Below are 18868 nucleotides of genomic sequence, written 5' to 3'. Positions count from 1 at the left end.
GGGTCCCTGTACCTTGGGTTTGTCTAGTTTTCGGAGAAGACAAAGTGGTCCAACAATTACCAGGTCTCTGTGCTAAAGCACCCACAGTTCCAGGCAGCCGTGGAGTGTTTATCTTTTTAAGAGTCAATATTCTAAAGCACAGCTGATAAGCAGAGATAAGAAGGCCTACAGAAACGATGCCTGCGCAAACACTAAAGGCAAATGAATCTCATAAAAAAGACGCGTTATTGTCACACTTTGTGAGCTTACTGACCAATTTGTGTCCAACAGGTGACCAGGCTATATACTGAATGCCATGCGGAAGCTCGTGTCCTTTGACAAAAGCACTGCAAAGGGAAAGAAAGGAGAGATAAAAAGGAAAGCTCGGTATTTCAAGGTCAGATTTCATTTAAAGCCATTGGCTTCCACAAAAGAATCCCCAAAGAAGGGTCAACAGCAAACAAAAAGGACCCTCATGAGCACCTAGGCGGGCATGGGCACAATGGAGCCCACTGAAGTGGATGGTTCTTTTCTTATTTAATTTCTTGTTATAGTTGGGGGCAGCCATCTAGGCATGTACGTGGTTACAGATACTCATTTTATTATTTTTTACTTTATAATATGTTGACTCTCTTTTTCAACAATTTGACAGAGCTTATTCCCAAGTCAATGTGTTCAGCATCTGGGCAGCAGAGGCAAGCCCCATTGTATTCCTGTGGTCATGGGAGTGCTGTGATTTAAGGGAGCCTAGAAAGTGCACACACCAAGAGTATTTGGGTCATATCTTGCGGTGGAGTTCCGCGAGTGCAGAAGACTTGTGTTACAGAACTTTCCTCTCCCCTTCCCTGCACACCTTTAGAATCTGCTCCAGAGGGGACGCAGGGAGAAGAGAGGAAGGGGAAGTCCCATTGCGTGAGCAGAATTTGCTATGTCCAGCATGGGATATAACCATTTAGAAGTGGGTAATTTAGTAATGTCACGGGAAACAATGTGCCTGTTAGCTTGCCTAACTAATACAAGAACATAAGGAGTGCAGTGGTTGATCTAGTCTAGCAACTTGTTCTCACAGTTGTCCACCAGATGTCCATAAGGGACCCCTCAGGCATTGGCGCCAACTCAGGGGGGCCTCGGCACCCACAAAATTCCCATTATGGATGCCCAAGCATATCTGCGGCAAGCCCCAGCAGAGGCCCTGGCCCAGTTGCTGCCGCACATGAGAGCCAGAGGAGGAGGCGGGCAGAGGCCAAGCAGCATGCACACACAATGGCGCAAGTGACGTCATGACATCACGCCACGTGTGCTGCTGGACACCCACAATCTGGAGGCCAAGTTGGCACCACTGCCCTTAAGCAGGACCTGAGCACAAGAGCACACACCCCCTTCCTGTGGATTCCAGCAACGGGAATCTGACTGTGGAGGCAAAGCACAGTCACTGCATCTGGTAGCCATTGACTGCCTTATCCTCCATGATTTTGTCTTTTAAAGCCCCCCCCCCAAAGTTATCACTGTTCTCCTAAGAGGGGAAAAAAGTATGCCTTAAAGGAGCACAAATAGAAGACCAAGAGCAAACAGGGAACAGATTGACTTGTGGGTCAGTATAAAAGAAAACTTTTTCAGTCTTACCTGTTTGCAAGATCGTAAATGTGATAGGATGCTGTATAAGAGTACCTCCAGAGCTGAAAAAGTTACAACAGAGACATAACATGATTAGATATTATTATAGACGAAACATAGTAACACATAGTATTCCTCCCAACATTATTTTAACAGAAGCCAGTTTCACTTTATGAAAGCTCTGCAAACCTTCACAATGGCACTGTCCAAGCACCAGTTATCACAACACAGCTCACCTTGCGGAAGCTGCTGGAAATGCTTCCTGGTGGTGACAGCAGGTTAGCTTCCAGAAAGTATAAGGGACAATCATCACGCAGGTTGTTCAGCCAAGTAGAGTGTGTTGACACCTACAGCGCACATCCCTGAGACCCACCATGAGACTTAGGCACCCATGGGCAAAGTATTTTCGCGCCATGGGGACCTGTTATTGCTAGGGGTGGGCAAATCTGTCAGCTTCAGTTTCTCATTTCCCCCAGCCTTAAGTTCAACTCTCCACATTTCCACTTCACTTTGTGATTTTCATTTTTCATCCACATGAAAATTCATTAAGCTTTTCAGTGGACATTTTCATTCAATGCAATTTTGCCTCGTGCGCATTTTTTGGAAAGCGGTTTTCCCTTATATAATGCATTTTAGTATGTTCCTTTCACAAGCAGATGCACTTTTATCCACACTTTAAGTATGTGTAGTTTTGTATACATTAATTGGCTGGAAAACTGCATTTCACAAGTCAGAGAAGTGCAGATTTCCAGAGACAGCTGAGCTTTCTTTTGACTCCCCTTTTGGGGAGTTAGGTTCTCATTTAAAGGTGAACTAAATGTCTCCTCTATGTCTAGCCACCACTAAGAAATATTTCCACACATGGAATGCAACATGGGTATGATCTTTTAGACATTTGATGTCTTTCTCAGTCTAGTAAAAATAATAAGTTGCCCACAATCTACAAAATCTGCATAGCAATTTCCAAAATGACCACTCAGCCTAACTGCTAATGGGAATGAAAGCAGAGTAGAATGGGGCTTCTTGATTGACGCTACGTCCCCTCCCCTTGCAAAACCATGGTGTCTCTATGTCAGGCATCCCCAGACTGCGGCCCTCCAGATGTTTTGGCCTACAACTCCCATGATCCCTAGCTAACAGGACCAGTGGTCAGGGCAGATGGGAATTGTAGTCCAAAACATCTGGAGGGCCAAAGTTTGGAGATGCCTGCTCTATGTGGAGAGAGTTCAGAATGTTCTCCTTCATCTCAGCCCTTATTGAGGATCGCACAAGTGTGTTTGCCTTGGACCATTGGGAAATTTCCCTGATAACAGAGAAAAGTCCACCTATTGGTTTATTTTGTCAGCAGAATTAGGAGATGCTTGCTTATACAGAAGAATAACAAGAGGAATTCCACTCCCCATCACCTCCGCTTCTGATTCATTGGTGGTGGGAAACAGGGCTGATTGTAAGCTAAGGAATAAATACTGGTTTGTATCCAAAGTAGTGCTTTGTAACTTCTGCTTCCCAATGAAGCTTCCCTCATCTTCTTCCCCTGCACCCCCTTCCCTAAGACTGTTCCACGAATTTCCCCAAAACCCATGGAGGGCATGGGGAGCACATGGGTGGAGGGAGGGAGTTCTATCGCTCACTAACAATGTGACCAATGTTCACTAAAAATGGGGAGTTACACAAACATAACAAGTGCACTGGATCCCGCCCACGAATCTCAGCTGAAAAACATTTTACCTTTGAGTAGTTGCTTTCCAACAGCATGAAATTCTGGTCAGCTGACAGTATATAGCTTGTGGCATTCACTTTTTTCTAAAAGATTTAAAGATACGAATTAGAAGCCAAAGCATGGACCTTTGACCAATTTTTAAAATTACAGTAATACGTACAAGTACGCTGTTAGACAGGAGTGTGTGTGACTGCCCATATTCAACATTGTAAAGAATTATATCATCTTCTGGGAACTGGTGGAGATATTCATTTCCTTAGGAGGGAGGAGGAAAAACATAGCCTGAATGATTACAATAAGCTTGGTTACAAATGTCATCTCACTACAGCATCTGTTACAGCAAATGATGTTGGAAATGTATGTAAAATAACAATACTTTGATGCTGTAATTCGGGGGGGGGGCAGAGAGATGGAACAATCTCAGGTAGCTCAAATAGTGGACACACCACACATTAAAAACACATAATTTCCCCCAAAGAATCCTGGGAACTGTAGTTTGTTAAGGATGCAGGGAACTGCAGTTATGTGAGGGGTAAACTACATTTCCCAGGATTTTTGGGGGAAGTCATGTGTTTTTAATGTATGGCATTACACAGCCTGAGATAGGGGCAGAGATTAGAGTAGACAATGCACAATTTATACTGCTGTGTTCTATATTTATGTTTGCTTTACAGAAACAGCAGAAACTTTCTCTTTCTGCCACCTCCCTCCCTCCCTCTTTCTGTCTCCCTCCCTCTGCCCTGCTCTTTTCTTTCATGCTTTCTGCCACCCCCTTCTTTCTTGCCCTTTTTCTGCCGCCCTATTTTATGCAAATCCTATTGGTCTCAGTCTGCAGTTACTAGTTAATATCAAGGTACATGGCACAATGAAACCCCATACACCTCACCTTTTCCCATTCCTTGAACATTTTAGCTGCACTCACTTTTTCGTTTTAGAAACCACATACCCCATACTTCCAATGCATTTACGTTTCTCAGGGCAGCTTAAAACATTTAAAAACAAAACACACACACCCCAATAAAAGACATAAAACGAAAACAAAAGCATCAGTGGACACAAGCTTTGTAGATTTTGTTTTTTAAAATAATAATAATCCAAAATGATGTTTCAGCACCACATATTCATTGACCCACAAATAATGCCTTCCCTTACCCGAAATCCAGTAAGGAGAAATTGTTTTGTAACTGAAGTCTCCATCCAGATATTCTTTTAATGTTAAAGGTCTAGGATTGCTTCCTTTGTTTCGAACTTTAAAAACAGAACAGGAATGAGATATTTAATAACAACACACCCAAGAGGCACAAATGGTTTCTAGAATTTTATTCATTTGAATTATGGTAGCCACTAATCTATGGGTTTGGGAGGTTGTAGACCTGCTAGGATGAAAGCACATGTGCCCTTCTGCTTATAACCACGCTGAAAAATACCAGGCTGGGTGAACTGCAGTAACCCTTCATTTCACACAAAAGATTTATTTCTTCCTCAGACCAGCAGGAATCTGGTTTTCTATGTCTCTGAAGAATGCCAGTTTTCATTTTGACTGATAACTCGGAACAACCACATGTCAACTCCACTTGTTATGCCGTGAACTAAGCAGGTACATTCCAGCCTCCGCCCATCAGCCCCAGCCAGCACAGCTGAACTAGTCCATGTAATGAATTAACAACGAAACAACATTTTCCATTCATATCAAACATAGGTGGGCTATGTTCAATAAAGCTCTCTGTCCTAGGTTTTAGAATCACTGGTCCCTTTCCCGTGTTCTTCAGTGTATTTAGGGTTGCCATATTTCAAAAAGTGAAAATCCGGATTTTGAGCTCTCTTTTTTTGGCAAAGTTGTTGAGCTTTTTTCTTGGGAGTGGGGTGGGGCAAAGTTGTTGCGCTTCTTTGGAAAATCTATTTTAAAAAAAAGGAGTAGGTTCCTCCGTTTTCTTCTTTTAGGAAAATCACCCCTAAATCAGCACTCCTATATGGGCTGCCATACGCATGCGCTTTCTCAGACATATCTCCCCACTGAAAATTCCGCCAGGATGTCATTTTTGACGGATGAATCCTTGCTATGTCTGTGAAATTCCCGGCTTATGGCAGTCCTAGCTGTATTTCCCAAACAGTTTTCATTTTTCAAACACGTCCATGTGAATGGCCAAAGCTTGGCAGACTTTAACAATCCAAGACTAATTTTGTGAATACCCAGTAAATGCCAACACTGAACAACCACCCAAATGAAACTGCTGACAGTGAAGGGGGCATCCAAAAAGAGGGAGGGGGAATGAAATGAAATCAAATGAAATGAGTGAATGAAATTATTTTGGAATAACATTCAGACCGCAGAAATTCACCAATTTTAGGCATTCATCATAACACATTAAGTCATTAAGCTCTGTTGGCTCAGATCAAAGAGTTAACATGCCATTCCATCTTGGTTTCCCTACGTAGACCACATTTACTATAACATACTTATGAAGGATTAGAAAGAGAACGGCTAAAAAACACAGTTGTACAAGCCTCATACGAGTATTTCCTGCAAATGCTAACTTTGCAATTGTTTCTTGTTGCATTTCTCTCCTTGATTTACCCACAAATGATTTTACATCATAGCTGCCAAGTTATCCCTTATTTTAAAGGATTTTCCCTTATGCTGAATAGGCTTCCTCGCGAGAAATGGGAAAACTTGGCAGCTATGTTTTACATACTTGTGTGTTTGTGTGTGTTTTAAATTGATTCATCAGAGAGTAATCCCTGGAATTCTGGTGAGTGCCGAGGAGATTGTTCCATCAGCGCAAGCATTTCTGTTTGCCCAACAGAACGATCTCCCCTCTCCTACCCCCTGGGTGGTGTTCTGGGGGTTCCCCTGACCGTCCAGAGCAGATCTGTGGCTGGGAGGCATGAGGGGGGTAATTAAGGGGAGCAGCGGAAGGAACACAGGGCTGGCCCACCCATGAGGGAAGGTGAGGCAACTGCCTTGGGTGGCAGGATCTATGGGGCAGCAGATCTAGCCTCCAAGGAATGTGTTGCCCACTGGCGCAGCACCAGCAATGGCTGCACCACACTAACCGGAGGCTGAATTTGCTGCCCCTTGGCAGCTCCCCCCCCCATGCCGCCTCTTGGAGAACGAGAGGCGCTGCTAGTCTCCTCCCACCTTAGGGAGGAAAGGGGGTCTCCTAGGCTCTGCACCCACCCGGAATGATTCAGATCAGGCATCTTCGCCCCCCCCCCCTTCACAAAGGCCTTTGATTCCTACTTCAACCATTGGGTAAGGTTGATTTGATTCCTCCCCCAGCTTGTTGTTGATGTAGATCCTTATTCTTTGCTTGTTCCTGATGTATATACTGTACTTCACTCACCCCTTGTCCCCTGTTGGGCAGGGGGCGTTTTGTCGTTCGCCTCAGTTGCCAAAATGTCTTGGGCGGGTCCTGGGGAAAGCATTGTTGCATTAGCAGGAGTCTTTGCATTGGCTTCTGCTTAGCTAAGTCTGTCCCTCTAAGTCAGCTAAACAAAAAGCTAGCACATCTTTGCAAAATGTGTCTGTTTTTAACCTGGCCTAGTTAGAACCTTGAGCTGTTTCTGAGCGAGCAGTTTCTCAGAAACAAATATCTTGTTTTCTGTAGCTAAGTATTCAAATCGATTTTCAAAAACTTCGTGACGCTGCAGTAGTAAATGAGGAGATTTGAGATGATCACCATTTCAGCAGGTGCTCAGAGGAGAAACACATCTGGTCATTGTATCTGGTGATACTCGCTCCTCCATAGCTCCCTCACTTAGGGACTTCCCTCAAGGTCAATATATTCAGACTCCTGATGAAACATTTCACCACGTTTACTTTAACAGATCAATATTTTAAAAGGAAAAGGGAAGATAATGCTTGTTTTTCTTCTTCTATGTAACTATTAGTTACTCTAGAACACACATGTCACTTCTACTGTTGACACTGTTCCTCGCCAGCGCCAACGCAGAAGAAAGCTGTCAAGATAAATAAACCCAAAGGCCAGTCTAGGCACACAAAGAATCACCATCATGGCAAACACTGAGTTAGCAATAATCTTTCAATATAAAGATTCATGAAAGAAGAAGAAGCTCATCTCCCATCAGATGGCAGTTTCTAATTGAGAGCTTCAAAAAAGCCAAGGATAAAAAGCTTACACTACTGTTCATTAAAACACAAGGGTGTCGTTTTAATCAGCATAAAGTGAAAGGAATCTTATGACTCGCTGCGCACATTCCAGAAAAAAATACTCTTTAAAAAATGTATTTTGCGAGCATAGAATTAATATAAAACACCTGCTATTAATTGTATTTCTGTTATAAAGGATATTTGACAATGCTGTTTGGGTGCGAGGGCAGTGGGGATCTTAAATGCTACTGTCAACAATTCTACCACAATGCCTAAAAGTTACTCCACAGTATTAGAAACTTACATGATTCGTAGTTATAAGGTCTATTCACAGTACATTTGTTACCTATTTATGTAGCTCAAGGCTGGGGGACCTGGGCCCCTCCAGATGTTAGACTAAAACTCCAATCTGTCATCACCATTGCTCATTCTGGATGGGGCTGGAACCTATCAACATCTGGAGGGCTACATGGTCTTCATCCGACTCTTGCATGAGTCATGTTTTTCTTCAGGACGGACAGCATATTTGCAATATATATTGCAACGTACTGAATGACATGGTGGTGGCTGTAGCGGATCATCGCATACAGGGGTGAGGAATCTTTTTCAACCTGAAGACCACACCCCCTTATGGTCAACCTTCTGAGAACCATCTGCTAGCGGTGAAGTGGGACCAGAGGGTAGGGCAGGTGAAGCAACAGGTGTTCCTCACAGCAATCAGAGATTTCTACAGACACTTCTCTCTTTTGCTCATCCTGGCAAGAAAGAAACATTATCGCAGTTCAATGACACGTTCCAGCCAGACAAAAGCACTTGAGGTGGCTGGTGAGGAGAGTGGTCTGATGGAGAGCATGGTGAAGATTTGGAAGCCCACATTCAGACACACACACCCCGGGGGCGGGGCTGAGATTCCCCATTCCTCAAGGTCGCTTGAGATTCCCCATTCCTGCTCTAGTACCTCCCTACACACCGGATGAACTGTTGTGGTATCATGGAATGTTCATGGACATTCTGTCTGCTGAGGGAAGTCAGCACCAGAAATGTTCACAATGGTCGCTTGAATGGTCCAGGATGGTCGCAACAACAAATAAACTTTGACTTCACAATGGTCCAGCTTTGAGGCCTGTGGCAAAGGGTCCACTTGGCTGAGAAAAAGGGCCTAAGGACAGAAGCTGTCTGAAGACAGAAGTTGTCCCTAATCTTAAACTGGAACTTCTTATCCTGGAATCTCTTCTTCCCAATCCTTAGATATAATATGCAGGAATAGTTCTTCATTGTGAAGGAAGAGGCATTTTCTATGTGTTCAAGGCAGTCTTGTCTCTTGTGTTATCTGTTCTGAATACAAGGTTACTGGGGCTAAAACACTGATGGAGGCCAGTCTAATTAAATCCCAGCTGACTACAGAGATAAAATATTAGATCATATTATTACCTCACCTCCCGGTCATCCTAAGGTCTCAGGGCTGGTTATGTTAAAATATAATATTAAAAACTTATAATCACTGACATAAGGTGAGCCCTAACCCAAGTGCCAAAAGCTATCTACTGCTAGTAGAAAGAAATGGCTGTCAAGATTACTAGCTATGAACGTTTTATACGCTGTAAAATGTTAGCCTCCCATCAGCAATAAAATTCATTAATATTTGCCCTGTTTTCCATATGCTTTGCCTGTCAAAAGTTCAGGCTAAGTATCCCTCAGCTGTTAAGTCTGCTGTCACCATAGTAGCTTAGTGGGCTTTTTGGTAAAGCTGTTGAAGGTAGCATTTAAGGTTTGCTGAATACTGTAATTGGTTTTCTACCACACACAGAATAGAGGATATTTTCTGTTTTATATAAACATAGGACTAATGGAGGATGGACTCCCCTCACAATATGCACAGCAACAACAAAAAACTGATACACATCCCCATAATTTTATTCTGATAAAAAAGGAAACATTGATTCTTTTCTTTTTTTAAAAAACGAGTAGGATGAGCTTTTTCTTTTCTATTTTTGAGAGGCTTTCCATTACGACAGTCATGGGGTGGTATCTGTCACTCATTAGTTAAGATCAGTTGACTTAGGAGCATTCATTTCGGTGGGTATAAGCTGAGCATGACTAATGTTGAATCTCTGAGTGACTGTTGGATAGGCCTGACTTCATGTGTACATACAGGATGGTGCCAGATCCCATAAGGAAACCCTATCAGACTGAAGTGCTTGCACATTGTATGTGCCTAGGATTATTAGTAACCCGATCCAAAGCAATGGATAGGAGGAAAAGAAGCCATAAATGTCATGAGTTCGGAAATGCCTGCTAACAGGTAGATGGCCGTTCAAAACACTGTTTGTAGCCTTGTCAAAATGTATTACCAGTGATGCGCACCAATGGCAATGCAGCTACAATTTTCACTTGAAAAGATTCCTTGCATCGACACATTCAGGCATCTGTATTTTTCCAGGGTATAGATAATGGCAGCCCCAAATTCCTATACCTTAGTAAACCCACAGTAGTGCTGGCAAGAAGACAGCAAACGATTTTCTCTCTCTCTCTATTGTTAAACTAACTAAATAGCTGTAGCTTAAAGAGAAAGAAAGAAAAGCTAGGGTGCAAACTTACTCAAAGTTACATGTATGTTAAGTCCTGCCGAAAATAATTCTGGCTGCAGACACGTTTATGGACATAGGATTTTGTATTTTCCAGGATGTTATCTTACCTTTTGGAGGAATTAATACGGCACACATAATGAACAAAGACAGGAAAAGACATGAGATCACGCCAACTAAGATTTTCAGCTGGATCTGTAGAATAGAAATCAGTTGCAATTCAAGTCTTCCCTAAATGACAGTTCTCAAGACTTTAGTTATAGTCCATTCCCCTCCTCCCAAAGCAAAACTATATAGAATTTCAGCAGCGTATTGTATGCCAACAGCTGGAATCTCCTTCAAGTATGTGTCGAGCCGTATGCTTTTTCAGTTTCCTCTTCCTATTGAGAGCGTGCCTTCTGCCTCTGATATTTTCTCACAACCGAGCAACAGAACAAAAAGTTTTTAAAGCCCTCCAAAATCCAGACCTATCTATGTATCACTTTATTATTTTTTTACAGACCTTCATTCTCCCGCTTGTTCTCTTAAGGAAGATTCTTTAGTTCTCCTTCCCTCTTCTGGATGCCGGTCACTGGATCTCCGAGAGCAGTTTGCAAAAGCAGCGTCAGCTTTCTCAAACGGAGGCCAAGCCTCAGACAGTTTTCTTTATGTGCTTTCAAAATCCATGCCAAATTTCAGAGGTTTTTCCATAAAATAGGAAACAGATTTTTGAGGGCGTTCTCAGCCCTGAAATGAACTGTGGGTGGCTGCAGCAGGCCTTGGGCTGTATCAGTGCCGTTCATGTAAACCATAACTTAACAATGCTTACATGAAGAGTTTGTGGGTCCTGTGACTCAACAACAGATTGGAGATGTGCTGTTTCACCCTGAGAGGTATTGGCAATACTTGAAGTAGGAAACGTTTTCAAAAGCAAGATGTTGCACTCATAATACAGAAACAAATTAAGGAAGAAGTGGAGAATCTGTGAATCTACATATGTAAATATACTTGGGGCGGTTATGTATGTGTGTACACACACACACACACACACACACACACACACACACACACACATGAGACTGATTTATACCTTAGGGAAATTACTCTTTAGTAGGGCCCATGCTTTGCATGTAAGGAGGTCAACTTCCAGCACCTCCAATTAAAAGATAGCAGGTAATCACACAAGGTGAAAAACTTCTACCCAAGACCCCAGGAGAGCCACTGTCAGCCTGAGCAGACAATACTGGACCGGATGGAGAAATAATGTGACCTGCCATAAGGCAGCTTCCTATGTCCTCATTAAAGACCCCAAACAGCTCTTTGCTTAGCACTGTGTATTTTCAAAGGAAAATGAAACAATTTGCCTCTTCCGGACAAGTTATTAACCAGGCGTTCTTCTCGATTTGCGGGCACAAAGCTTTCCTTATGAAAAGGAAGAAGGCAGCTGTTGGAAGTGACTCTTTAAGAGTGAAGATAGGGCTCTTGCAGACAGCCCATTTATTGAGCATACAGAAGACATCTGAAGGCAGCCCTGTTTAGGGAGGCTTTTAATGTTTAATCGATTATTTTATTTTATTTTTCTGTTGGAAAAGGGACCCAGGTGGCGCTGTGGGTTAAACCACAGAGTCTAGGGCTTGCTGATCAGAAGGTCGGCGGTTCAAATCCCTGCAACGGGGTGAGCTCCCGTTGCTCGGTCCCAGCTCCTGCCCACCTAGCAGTTCGAAAGCACATCAAAGTGCAAGTAGATAAATAGGGACCGCTCCAGCAGGAAGGTAAACGGTGTTTCCGTGCGCTGCTCTGGTTCGCCAGAAGCAGCTTTGTCATGCTGGCCACAAGACCCAGAAGCTTTCTGCGGACAAACGCTGGCTCCCTCGGCCTATAGAGCGAGATGAGCGCCGCAACACCAGAGTCGGACACGACTGGACCTAATGGTCAGGGGCGCCTTTACCTTTACCTATATTATTATATATTATTATATTATATTATTATATTATATTATATTAGTTCCAATAGTTTTGCAGGAAAGTTATTCGAACATGTCCGGTTCTCTCATATTCTGTTTTCCAAATGTTGCTGAACTACAACTCCTGTCAACCCCCAACAAGCAGTGGCGTAGCGTGGTTTGCTGGTGCCTGGGGCAGGCAGGCATAGGAAGTGGAGTGTGAACGGAGCCCGCTGTGCCAGCCCAGTTTTTGCCGCCGCTGGAGCGACACCTGCTCCAAGCTCCTTTGCGAGGTTGGGATCATCCCAGAAAAATGTGCCCAGGGCCACTGCCCCGGCAGCCCCTCCCCCATGCTACATCTCTACCAGCAAGTATCTGTGTGTGCCATTTTCACTGATACACACACATGTACACTTTACTCTAGTATTTTTGCTTGACTGAAGAACTGCAACAGAAAAGTCAGAGAAGTGTGAATTTGGAAAAGTGGCTCATGTGCCATTTCATAAAGTGCAAATTTGGTAGGTTTGCCTTTAAAGGTGAACTGAATTGACTTTCTTTCCCATCCCTAGTTTCAGCCTTTAACCTGCAATCCTATGCACACAAGCATACCTGCATGCATTTATTTTGGGGTAAGCCCCATTAAGCACTTCTACATAAAACATGCTTAGTATTTAGTGTATAAAGGGAGCAGGAGAAAAATTAAGGGGCACCTTGCCTCTTAGAATGCACAGGACTGTACTGATGGAGATATTGTGCTTATTGCTTTGTGCAAAAGTCCTAAATGTACTGTGCAGTTGTGCCAGCAGCCAACTATCCTTCATGCTGCAATCCTAAGCGCACTAAGCGGAAAGCAAGTTGCATTCAGTGGAATTTGCTTCTGAAGAAACATGCTAAGTAGGATTCTACTGTTGGTCCCTTGGTTAATAACACTGATATTGTTTGTTTATCAAAGACTATGCCCCCCTCCTTTCTAGATTTCTAGCCTTCCCTTCAACATACCGAACAGAGAAACTTAAGCCCCAACCTTTTCTGGTTAGGTCTGCCAAACAGCATTTAATAACATTCTCAGCTGATGACCTCAGATTGGAATTGGATCAGAGCATTCAAATGTTAGCAAGATTGTCACACCCAGCTTGCAGCTTTCGCTGAAAGGACACCAGAGCTAAGAAACTGGGAGAGCTTTGTGAGGTCGAGTATGAGCCAACTGCCTTTTCACTGGAACCGTTTTCTCCTTGTTGCACTTTTCATGTGAAATAGCAGCAGGAGGAAAGAGCTGCCTTACACCTGACCACCAAGCCCACTAACAGTCAGCAAACACAAGATCTATAGCCGGTCTAAAGTATGCACTTTATATTTGAACAATGAATGGCCCGGACAATTTTCTTCCAATTTTCTTCTGTGGTTGGGGAGATCTTGGCAGAAAGCCTTCAGTGAATTGTATGAGACGTGAGAACAATGGGGCTCATCACTTTTTTTCCTTTTCTTTTCTGCTGAAGAGCCGCCTATGCCTTTAAGAGCTGCATGACAGAGATTCAACAGGTAGAGTTTCATGCCAGTGCAGAGATACACTGATAAAGCTCAGCTTGTCGAATTTCTGCCTCCCTGTGGCAATCAAAGGAACCACAGTCTTACCAAGAGAAATAAGTTAATGATGGGGCGTTATTTGCTCAATAAAAGGCATGCTCACCTCCATTGTCCTGGCTTTCTGCTTCTTCATCCTCTTTTCTAGGTGAGGAGCAATTGCTTCAAAAAACCAGCAATGGCCTGTGTGCTGCTGGGTGGAAGCATTAATACCAAGATATTGCTCGTCCATTGAAGAAAACTCACTAAACCAAATGAGGGTTTTTTAAAAAATAAGGCTGCAACGTTTAAAGCATTAACTTACACATGTCTACACAGAAGTTAAACCCTATGGAGTCCAATGCTATTTATTCCCAGGTAAGTGGGTATAGAATTGTAGTTGTGACTGTGGCTGAGATTAATCTATTGTAAAAGAATTAGTTGATTACAAAGATGCCTGGATTAAACAGACAATTATTGGCAATATAAGTACGTATAAAAAATAGTGGCTTCATGATGTTTGGGCTATTCTTTCAGCTGGTTTAAACTGGTTCTCTTATCTTTTCTGCCAAGGTCATGCTGACTATAATAAGAGGCCAGAAGGAGCCTGGGTTTCACTTTCTATCTCTTTTCCTTCCGGTGTGGTGTTCCATACATAGCATGCTTAGTGTTAAGGTTTAGACTTAAGTATAAGTTATTGTAAGTTTAAGTCTGCTGCAACTGATTTCTTATAGACAGGGCCAATCCTGGGTGAATTGGATTTGTGACCATTATGCTCTTTTGCCTTCAGTAGCAGTAAAGCTCTGCTGGATGAAATACAATGGCCTCTGGTCTGTTTTTTGGGAGTCCTGCAACGTGTTTAAGTTTCTACTCTGCTAACTATACGTTGGAATCTACTCTGGATCAATATTGAGTAGAATTTCAATGACAGGCTATTCTCTACAGGGGGTAGAAAGAGGTTATAGCCGCTTCAGGTTGCGTCTTTTTGGGTTGCGTTCTGCGCCAAACCCGGAAGTACCGGAACGGGTTACCTCTGGGTATTGGCGCGTGTGCAGAAATGCTAAATCGCGCTTTGCGCAGGCGCAGAAGTGCCGAATTGCGACCCACACGTGCGCAGACGCGGGTTGTGAACATGCCGGTGTGGTGTAGTGGTTAAGAGCAGTAGACTTGTAATCTGGGGAACCGGGTTTGGGTCTCCGCTCCTCCACATGCAACTGCTGGGTGACCTTGGGCTACTCACACCTCTCTGAAGTCTCTCAGCCCCACTCACCTCACAGAGTGTTTGTTGTGGAGGAGGAAGGGAAAGGAGAATGTTAGCCGCTTTGAGACTCCTTCGGGTAGTGATAAAGCGGGATATCAAATCCAAACTCTTCTCCCGCACGGATCACATTCGCAACCCAAACGCCCACTGTATATGTTACCACCACAGCAGGATCAGAAACCAGTACTGAAGCCTACTGATTTATTTGGAATATTCCTCTACTGTTCCCATGTTCTTCTCTCCTTGCTGGATATGGTTGGGGAGAGCAGATGAGCAGAGAGTTTGCACAGCAGTTAGCAAGCACTACAGCGGGCTCCAGTGGCCACTTGGCGCAGCTGCAAGCACCTTCCGAAAGGGTGCTGTTGCAACCAACACATTTTGACAAAAGTCTGTTCCGGTGTTACGCATTTCATTTTACTTACGCCATAAAAAGGAAAGGCCAAATTGAAATTATATGCATAAACAGTAATAGTATGTACCGTTTCCTGCTTAAGTTGTTGCCTCAACAACGAGCAGCAAATAAACACATCCTACTCAAGAAACGAACAGGCTCTTATTAATGTCAATCAGTCTTCTCCGAGTCTGACTGCATTTGAGTCCTATCCTTGGGGGCAGATTCAATGAATGAGTCCCACTAGTGGAAAGGCTCATAAAGAATTCTGCTTGCGCACTGGTGCTCCCCCCACTACCAAATGGCTCAGAGTGTGAGAACCCCTCCAGAACAGGGTGCGGGGAGGGGGGGGGGAGAAGTTCTGTTCCATCTGGCAAGCAGAAATTATGGCACTGACGGAACGATTGCCATAACGCTAAATGTTTAGTTGATTCCTCAATTAAAAATCAGTAATTTAGATTGGAAATACATTTCTAATTAAACAGGCTTTTTTTTGGTTAAAATTACTATTTCATTTTTTTCACTATTTTGCATAAATTGCTATTCAACTGAAAAGTAAATTATAAATTACTTTCTATTATTTTAATAAGCAGCATTTAAAAAACAAACGAAACAAGATACACGGTCCCCATTTAAAATGACATTATACTGTGTATGTGCATACATCTGTTGTGAACAACTGCCCTTACATTGTGAACTGCCCCGAGACCTGCAGGTATAGGGGAATATACAGATTTCATTATTATAAAAAAATAAAGGTGCGGGTGGAAATATTTGGACTTTTGTTGATTAACATGAAAATATCTGTCGATTTATAGTTCCAGCCCCAATAGTGTCTACACTGAATGAAATCCCGTTGAGTTCAGTGGGTCTTGCTTCCAGATAAGGATTGATCAATTGAATAAATTAATTGATCAATTGAATTAAAACTCATTCCATTACCCAGCTAAATGCCGAGGTTAAGGAAGGAAGGAGCTGGTTTGATGTCTATGTAGGATTTATATAACACATTTCAGGAGTTCAAAAGTACTTCATATCATACCGTATATGTTAGTTTAGTAACCCCTACTTCTTCTTCTTCTTTGGTGATCACTCGTAGCCGAGTAAGATTGTCTTCCATAAACATGGTTTTAACTATGAGTTCGTATGTGACTGTGGAGGCCAATTCTGGATCCGCACATCCTTCTACAGTGGGGACATTGGTTTCCGGGCGGGAGTTGATCACGGTGTGGATTTGCCAAGTGTGCCTTCCTCTTAGCATGTTTCTCCCTTGCGTCCCGAGTTCGAGTGTCTTCAAAGCCCATGACACCTTTGGTAAAAGCTGTTCTCCAACTGGAGCGCTCACAGGCAGTGTTTCCCAGTTGTTGGTGTTTATACTACAGTGGTACGTCGGGTTGCAGACCCGATCCATTCTGGGGTGCCGTTCGCACCCCGAAAAGTCCACAACCCGAGCGATAGAATGCTTCTGCGCATGCACGAAGCATGCATAACACTTCTGCGCATGCGCGCGCGGCAAAACCTGGAAGTAAACACTTCCGGGTCCGCAGCGTTCGTATCATGAAAAAATGCAACCTGCAGCGGACGCAACATGAGGTATGACTGTACATTTCCCTACAGGAACTCTGCAAGGCATATCACCAACTGGATCTTAATTCCTGCCTTCTGGCTTCCCACAGGTTATCGGTAATGCATGAGGGTTTTACACTGCTTCTTGGTAGGGCTCTAAACACAAGCCTGAATGAAGCAGGATTTATTTTAGTCCCAAGGAAGGAGAATGAGATATGCAAGCTGGGTTGTGAAGCTTAAGGGTCTTAAGAATACAGAGAGTTCACTGTGCCCGTGTACAACATGGTAGGCCAACATTATTATCACAGTATTGTGGATGGGTGGCTGAGGAAGAGAATCTAGCTAATTAAAGACAGATCTCTGGCTGAGGCGAGATTTGAACCAGGGGCCACCTTAACGCAAAACAGAGCAGTTGCAAGCAAATTCAACAGCAACGAGAACTTGCCTTGCTCTTTGAACTGCAAGCATTTTAAGAGTCTTAAAAGTAGCGGAGACTTGAGTCCACATGTAAAATTGCCACCCAAACTGTGCATGTGTTAACTAGAAGTCTACCTCGCTGCGAGGTTGCCATTTTCCCTTACCTCCTGCAACCGAGGAGCAACTTTATCCAACATCTGCTCACAGGAAGGCCTTGGAAGAGAAGAAGACCTCCTTTCCTTCACTACCATACTGAGCAAAGCAGGCAGGTGGGGGAGCTTTGCTTTCTCTGAGTTTGTTTTTTTTTTGGGCAGGGAGGCTTCTCACAGGCCTGTTCGTGAACCAGCCTCTCTCCCCCCCCCCCGCCCCGTTGTCTTACTCTTGCTACCAGCTGAACTTGCCTCTTAAGAATCTATTTAAAAAGCACCAGCTCTGCTTTGCATTAAAGAGGTAGGCCCGAATCCAAAGGAAAGCCAATTGCACAAGAGGGACTTAAGTTAGTAGCAACGAATGGATGGAATTAAGATTGGCTGTCCTCCTTTGCACAGGACAGCCCTGTTCTCCCCTCTATATACAGGTAGGTAGCCGTGTTGGTCTGAGTCGAAGCAAAATAAAAAAATTCCTTCAGCAGCACCTTAAAGACCAACTAAGTTTTTATTTTGGTATGAGCTTTCGTGTGCATGCACACTTCTTCAGATACACTGATACACTGATATCTGAAGAAGTGTGCATGCACACGAAAGCTCACACCAAAATAAAAACTTAGTTGGTCTTTAAGGTGCTGCTGAAGGAATTTTTTTATTTTGCTCCCCTCTATATGTTTGTGGTTTGCTCTGGCCAAGTCTAGTTTAAAGATAAGGAACCAAGATAATTTTTTTAAAAGAATGGGAAATGTTTATTATATATTTGCAAAAGTATTGTAAACAGGTTAATACATTTAAACAGGATTTTAAGAACACGTGTAATTTCAGAATATAGGAAATTTGAGGTAGAAAAAATAATTTGGGGTAGAAATGACACGCAGTTGAAAAGGGAATTTAAGGAACCAGGGGAGGGAAGTAACGGGAGAATCCCATTTCATGGATTTGATATTGTTGTTGTGTATAATTTTCTTTGTATGTGGTTGTTGTGGTTTGTTTGTTTTTTTGTTGAAAAAGAAAGAGGAACCATAAAAATACAAGGGAGCCTGGAGCAGCACCCTGCCAGTAGCCTGAGCAGGCATCCAAGCTTGGCATTTCCCCCTTTATGGCACTGTATTTCTATTTAAATTGCAGCTGGCAGTTGCATCTATTAATGTACATTACCATATACATAGGACGTGGGTGGCGCTGTGGTCTAAACCACTGAGCCTCTTGGGCTTGCCGATCAGAAGGTTGGCGGTTTGAATCCCCATGATAGGGTGAGCTCCCGTTGCTCGGTCCCAGCTCCTGCCAACCTAGCAGTTTGAAAGTATGTCAAAGTGCAAGTAGATAAATAGGTACTGCTGTGGCAGGAAGGTAAAAAAACGGCGTTTCCGTGCGCTGCTCTGGTTTTGGTGTTCCATTGCGCCAGAAGTGGCTTAGTCATGCTGGCCACATGACTCCAAAAAACTGTCTGCAGACAAACGCCAGTTCTCAAGGACCGTAAAGCGAGATGAGCGCCGCAACCCCAGAGTCGTTCGCGACTGTACTTAACTGTCAGGGGTCCTTTACCTTTTTACCATATACATATCTTATGCAAATCAGGGTCTTTTTTGGTGTAAGA

At 43.4% G+C, this 18868-nt stretch overlaps 1 protein-coding gene across 3 annotated transcripts in view; it reads right to left on the bottom strand.

The window, feature by feature from the left end:
- FAP (fibroblast activation protein alpha) overlaps positions 1-13758 on the bottom strand; it is a 50039-nt gene extending 36281 nt beyond the window's left edge. The window contains exons 1-8 of one of the 3 annotated variants that reach the window (XM_035132580.3): positions 10512-10876; positions 10120-10204; positions 6658-6726; positions 4466-4561; positions 3474-3568; positions 3322-3396; positions 1603-1655; positions 254-326 (exon numbers count right to left, since the gene is read on the bottom strand). In XM_035132580.3, the coding sequence (XP_034988471.2) occupies positions 254-326; positions 1603-1655; positions 3322-3396; positions 3474-3568; positions 4466-4561; positions 6658-6726; positions 10120-10204; positions 10512-10517 (552 nt within the window). In that variant the 5' untranslated portion in view covers positions 10518-10876. Of the gene's footprint in view, positions 1-253; positions 327-1602; positions 1656-3321; positions 3397-3473; positions 3569-4465; positions 4562-6657; positions 6727-10119; positions 10205-10511; positions 10892-13617 lie in introns of those variants that run through there. The other 2 variants (XM_088661076.1, XM_035132591.3) reach the window with 2 other exon arrangements.
- Between the last annotated feature and the right edge of the window lie 5110 nt (positions 13759-18868).

This window comes from Zootoca vivipara, chromosome 1, assembly GCF_965207765.1.
Source record: "Zootoca vivipara chromosome 1, rZooViv2.hap1.1, whole genome shotgun sequence".
Classification (NCBI taxonomy): Eukaryota; Metazoa; Chordata; class Lepidosauria; order Squamata; family Lacertidae; genus Zootoca; species Zootoca vivipara.
The sequence above is the reverse complement of the archived record's forward strand: the minus strand, read 5'-3'. Positions and strand labels throughout refer to the sequence as shown.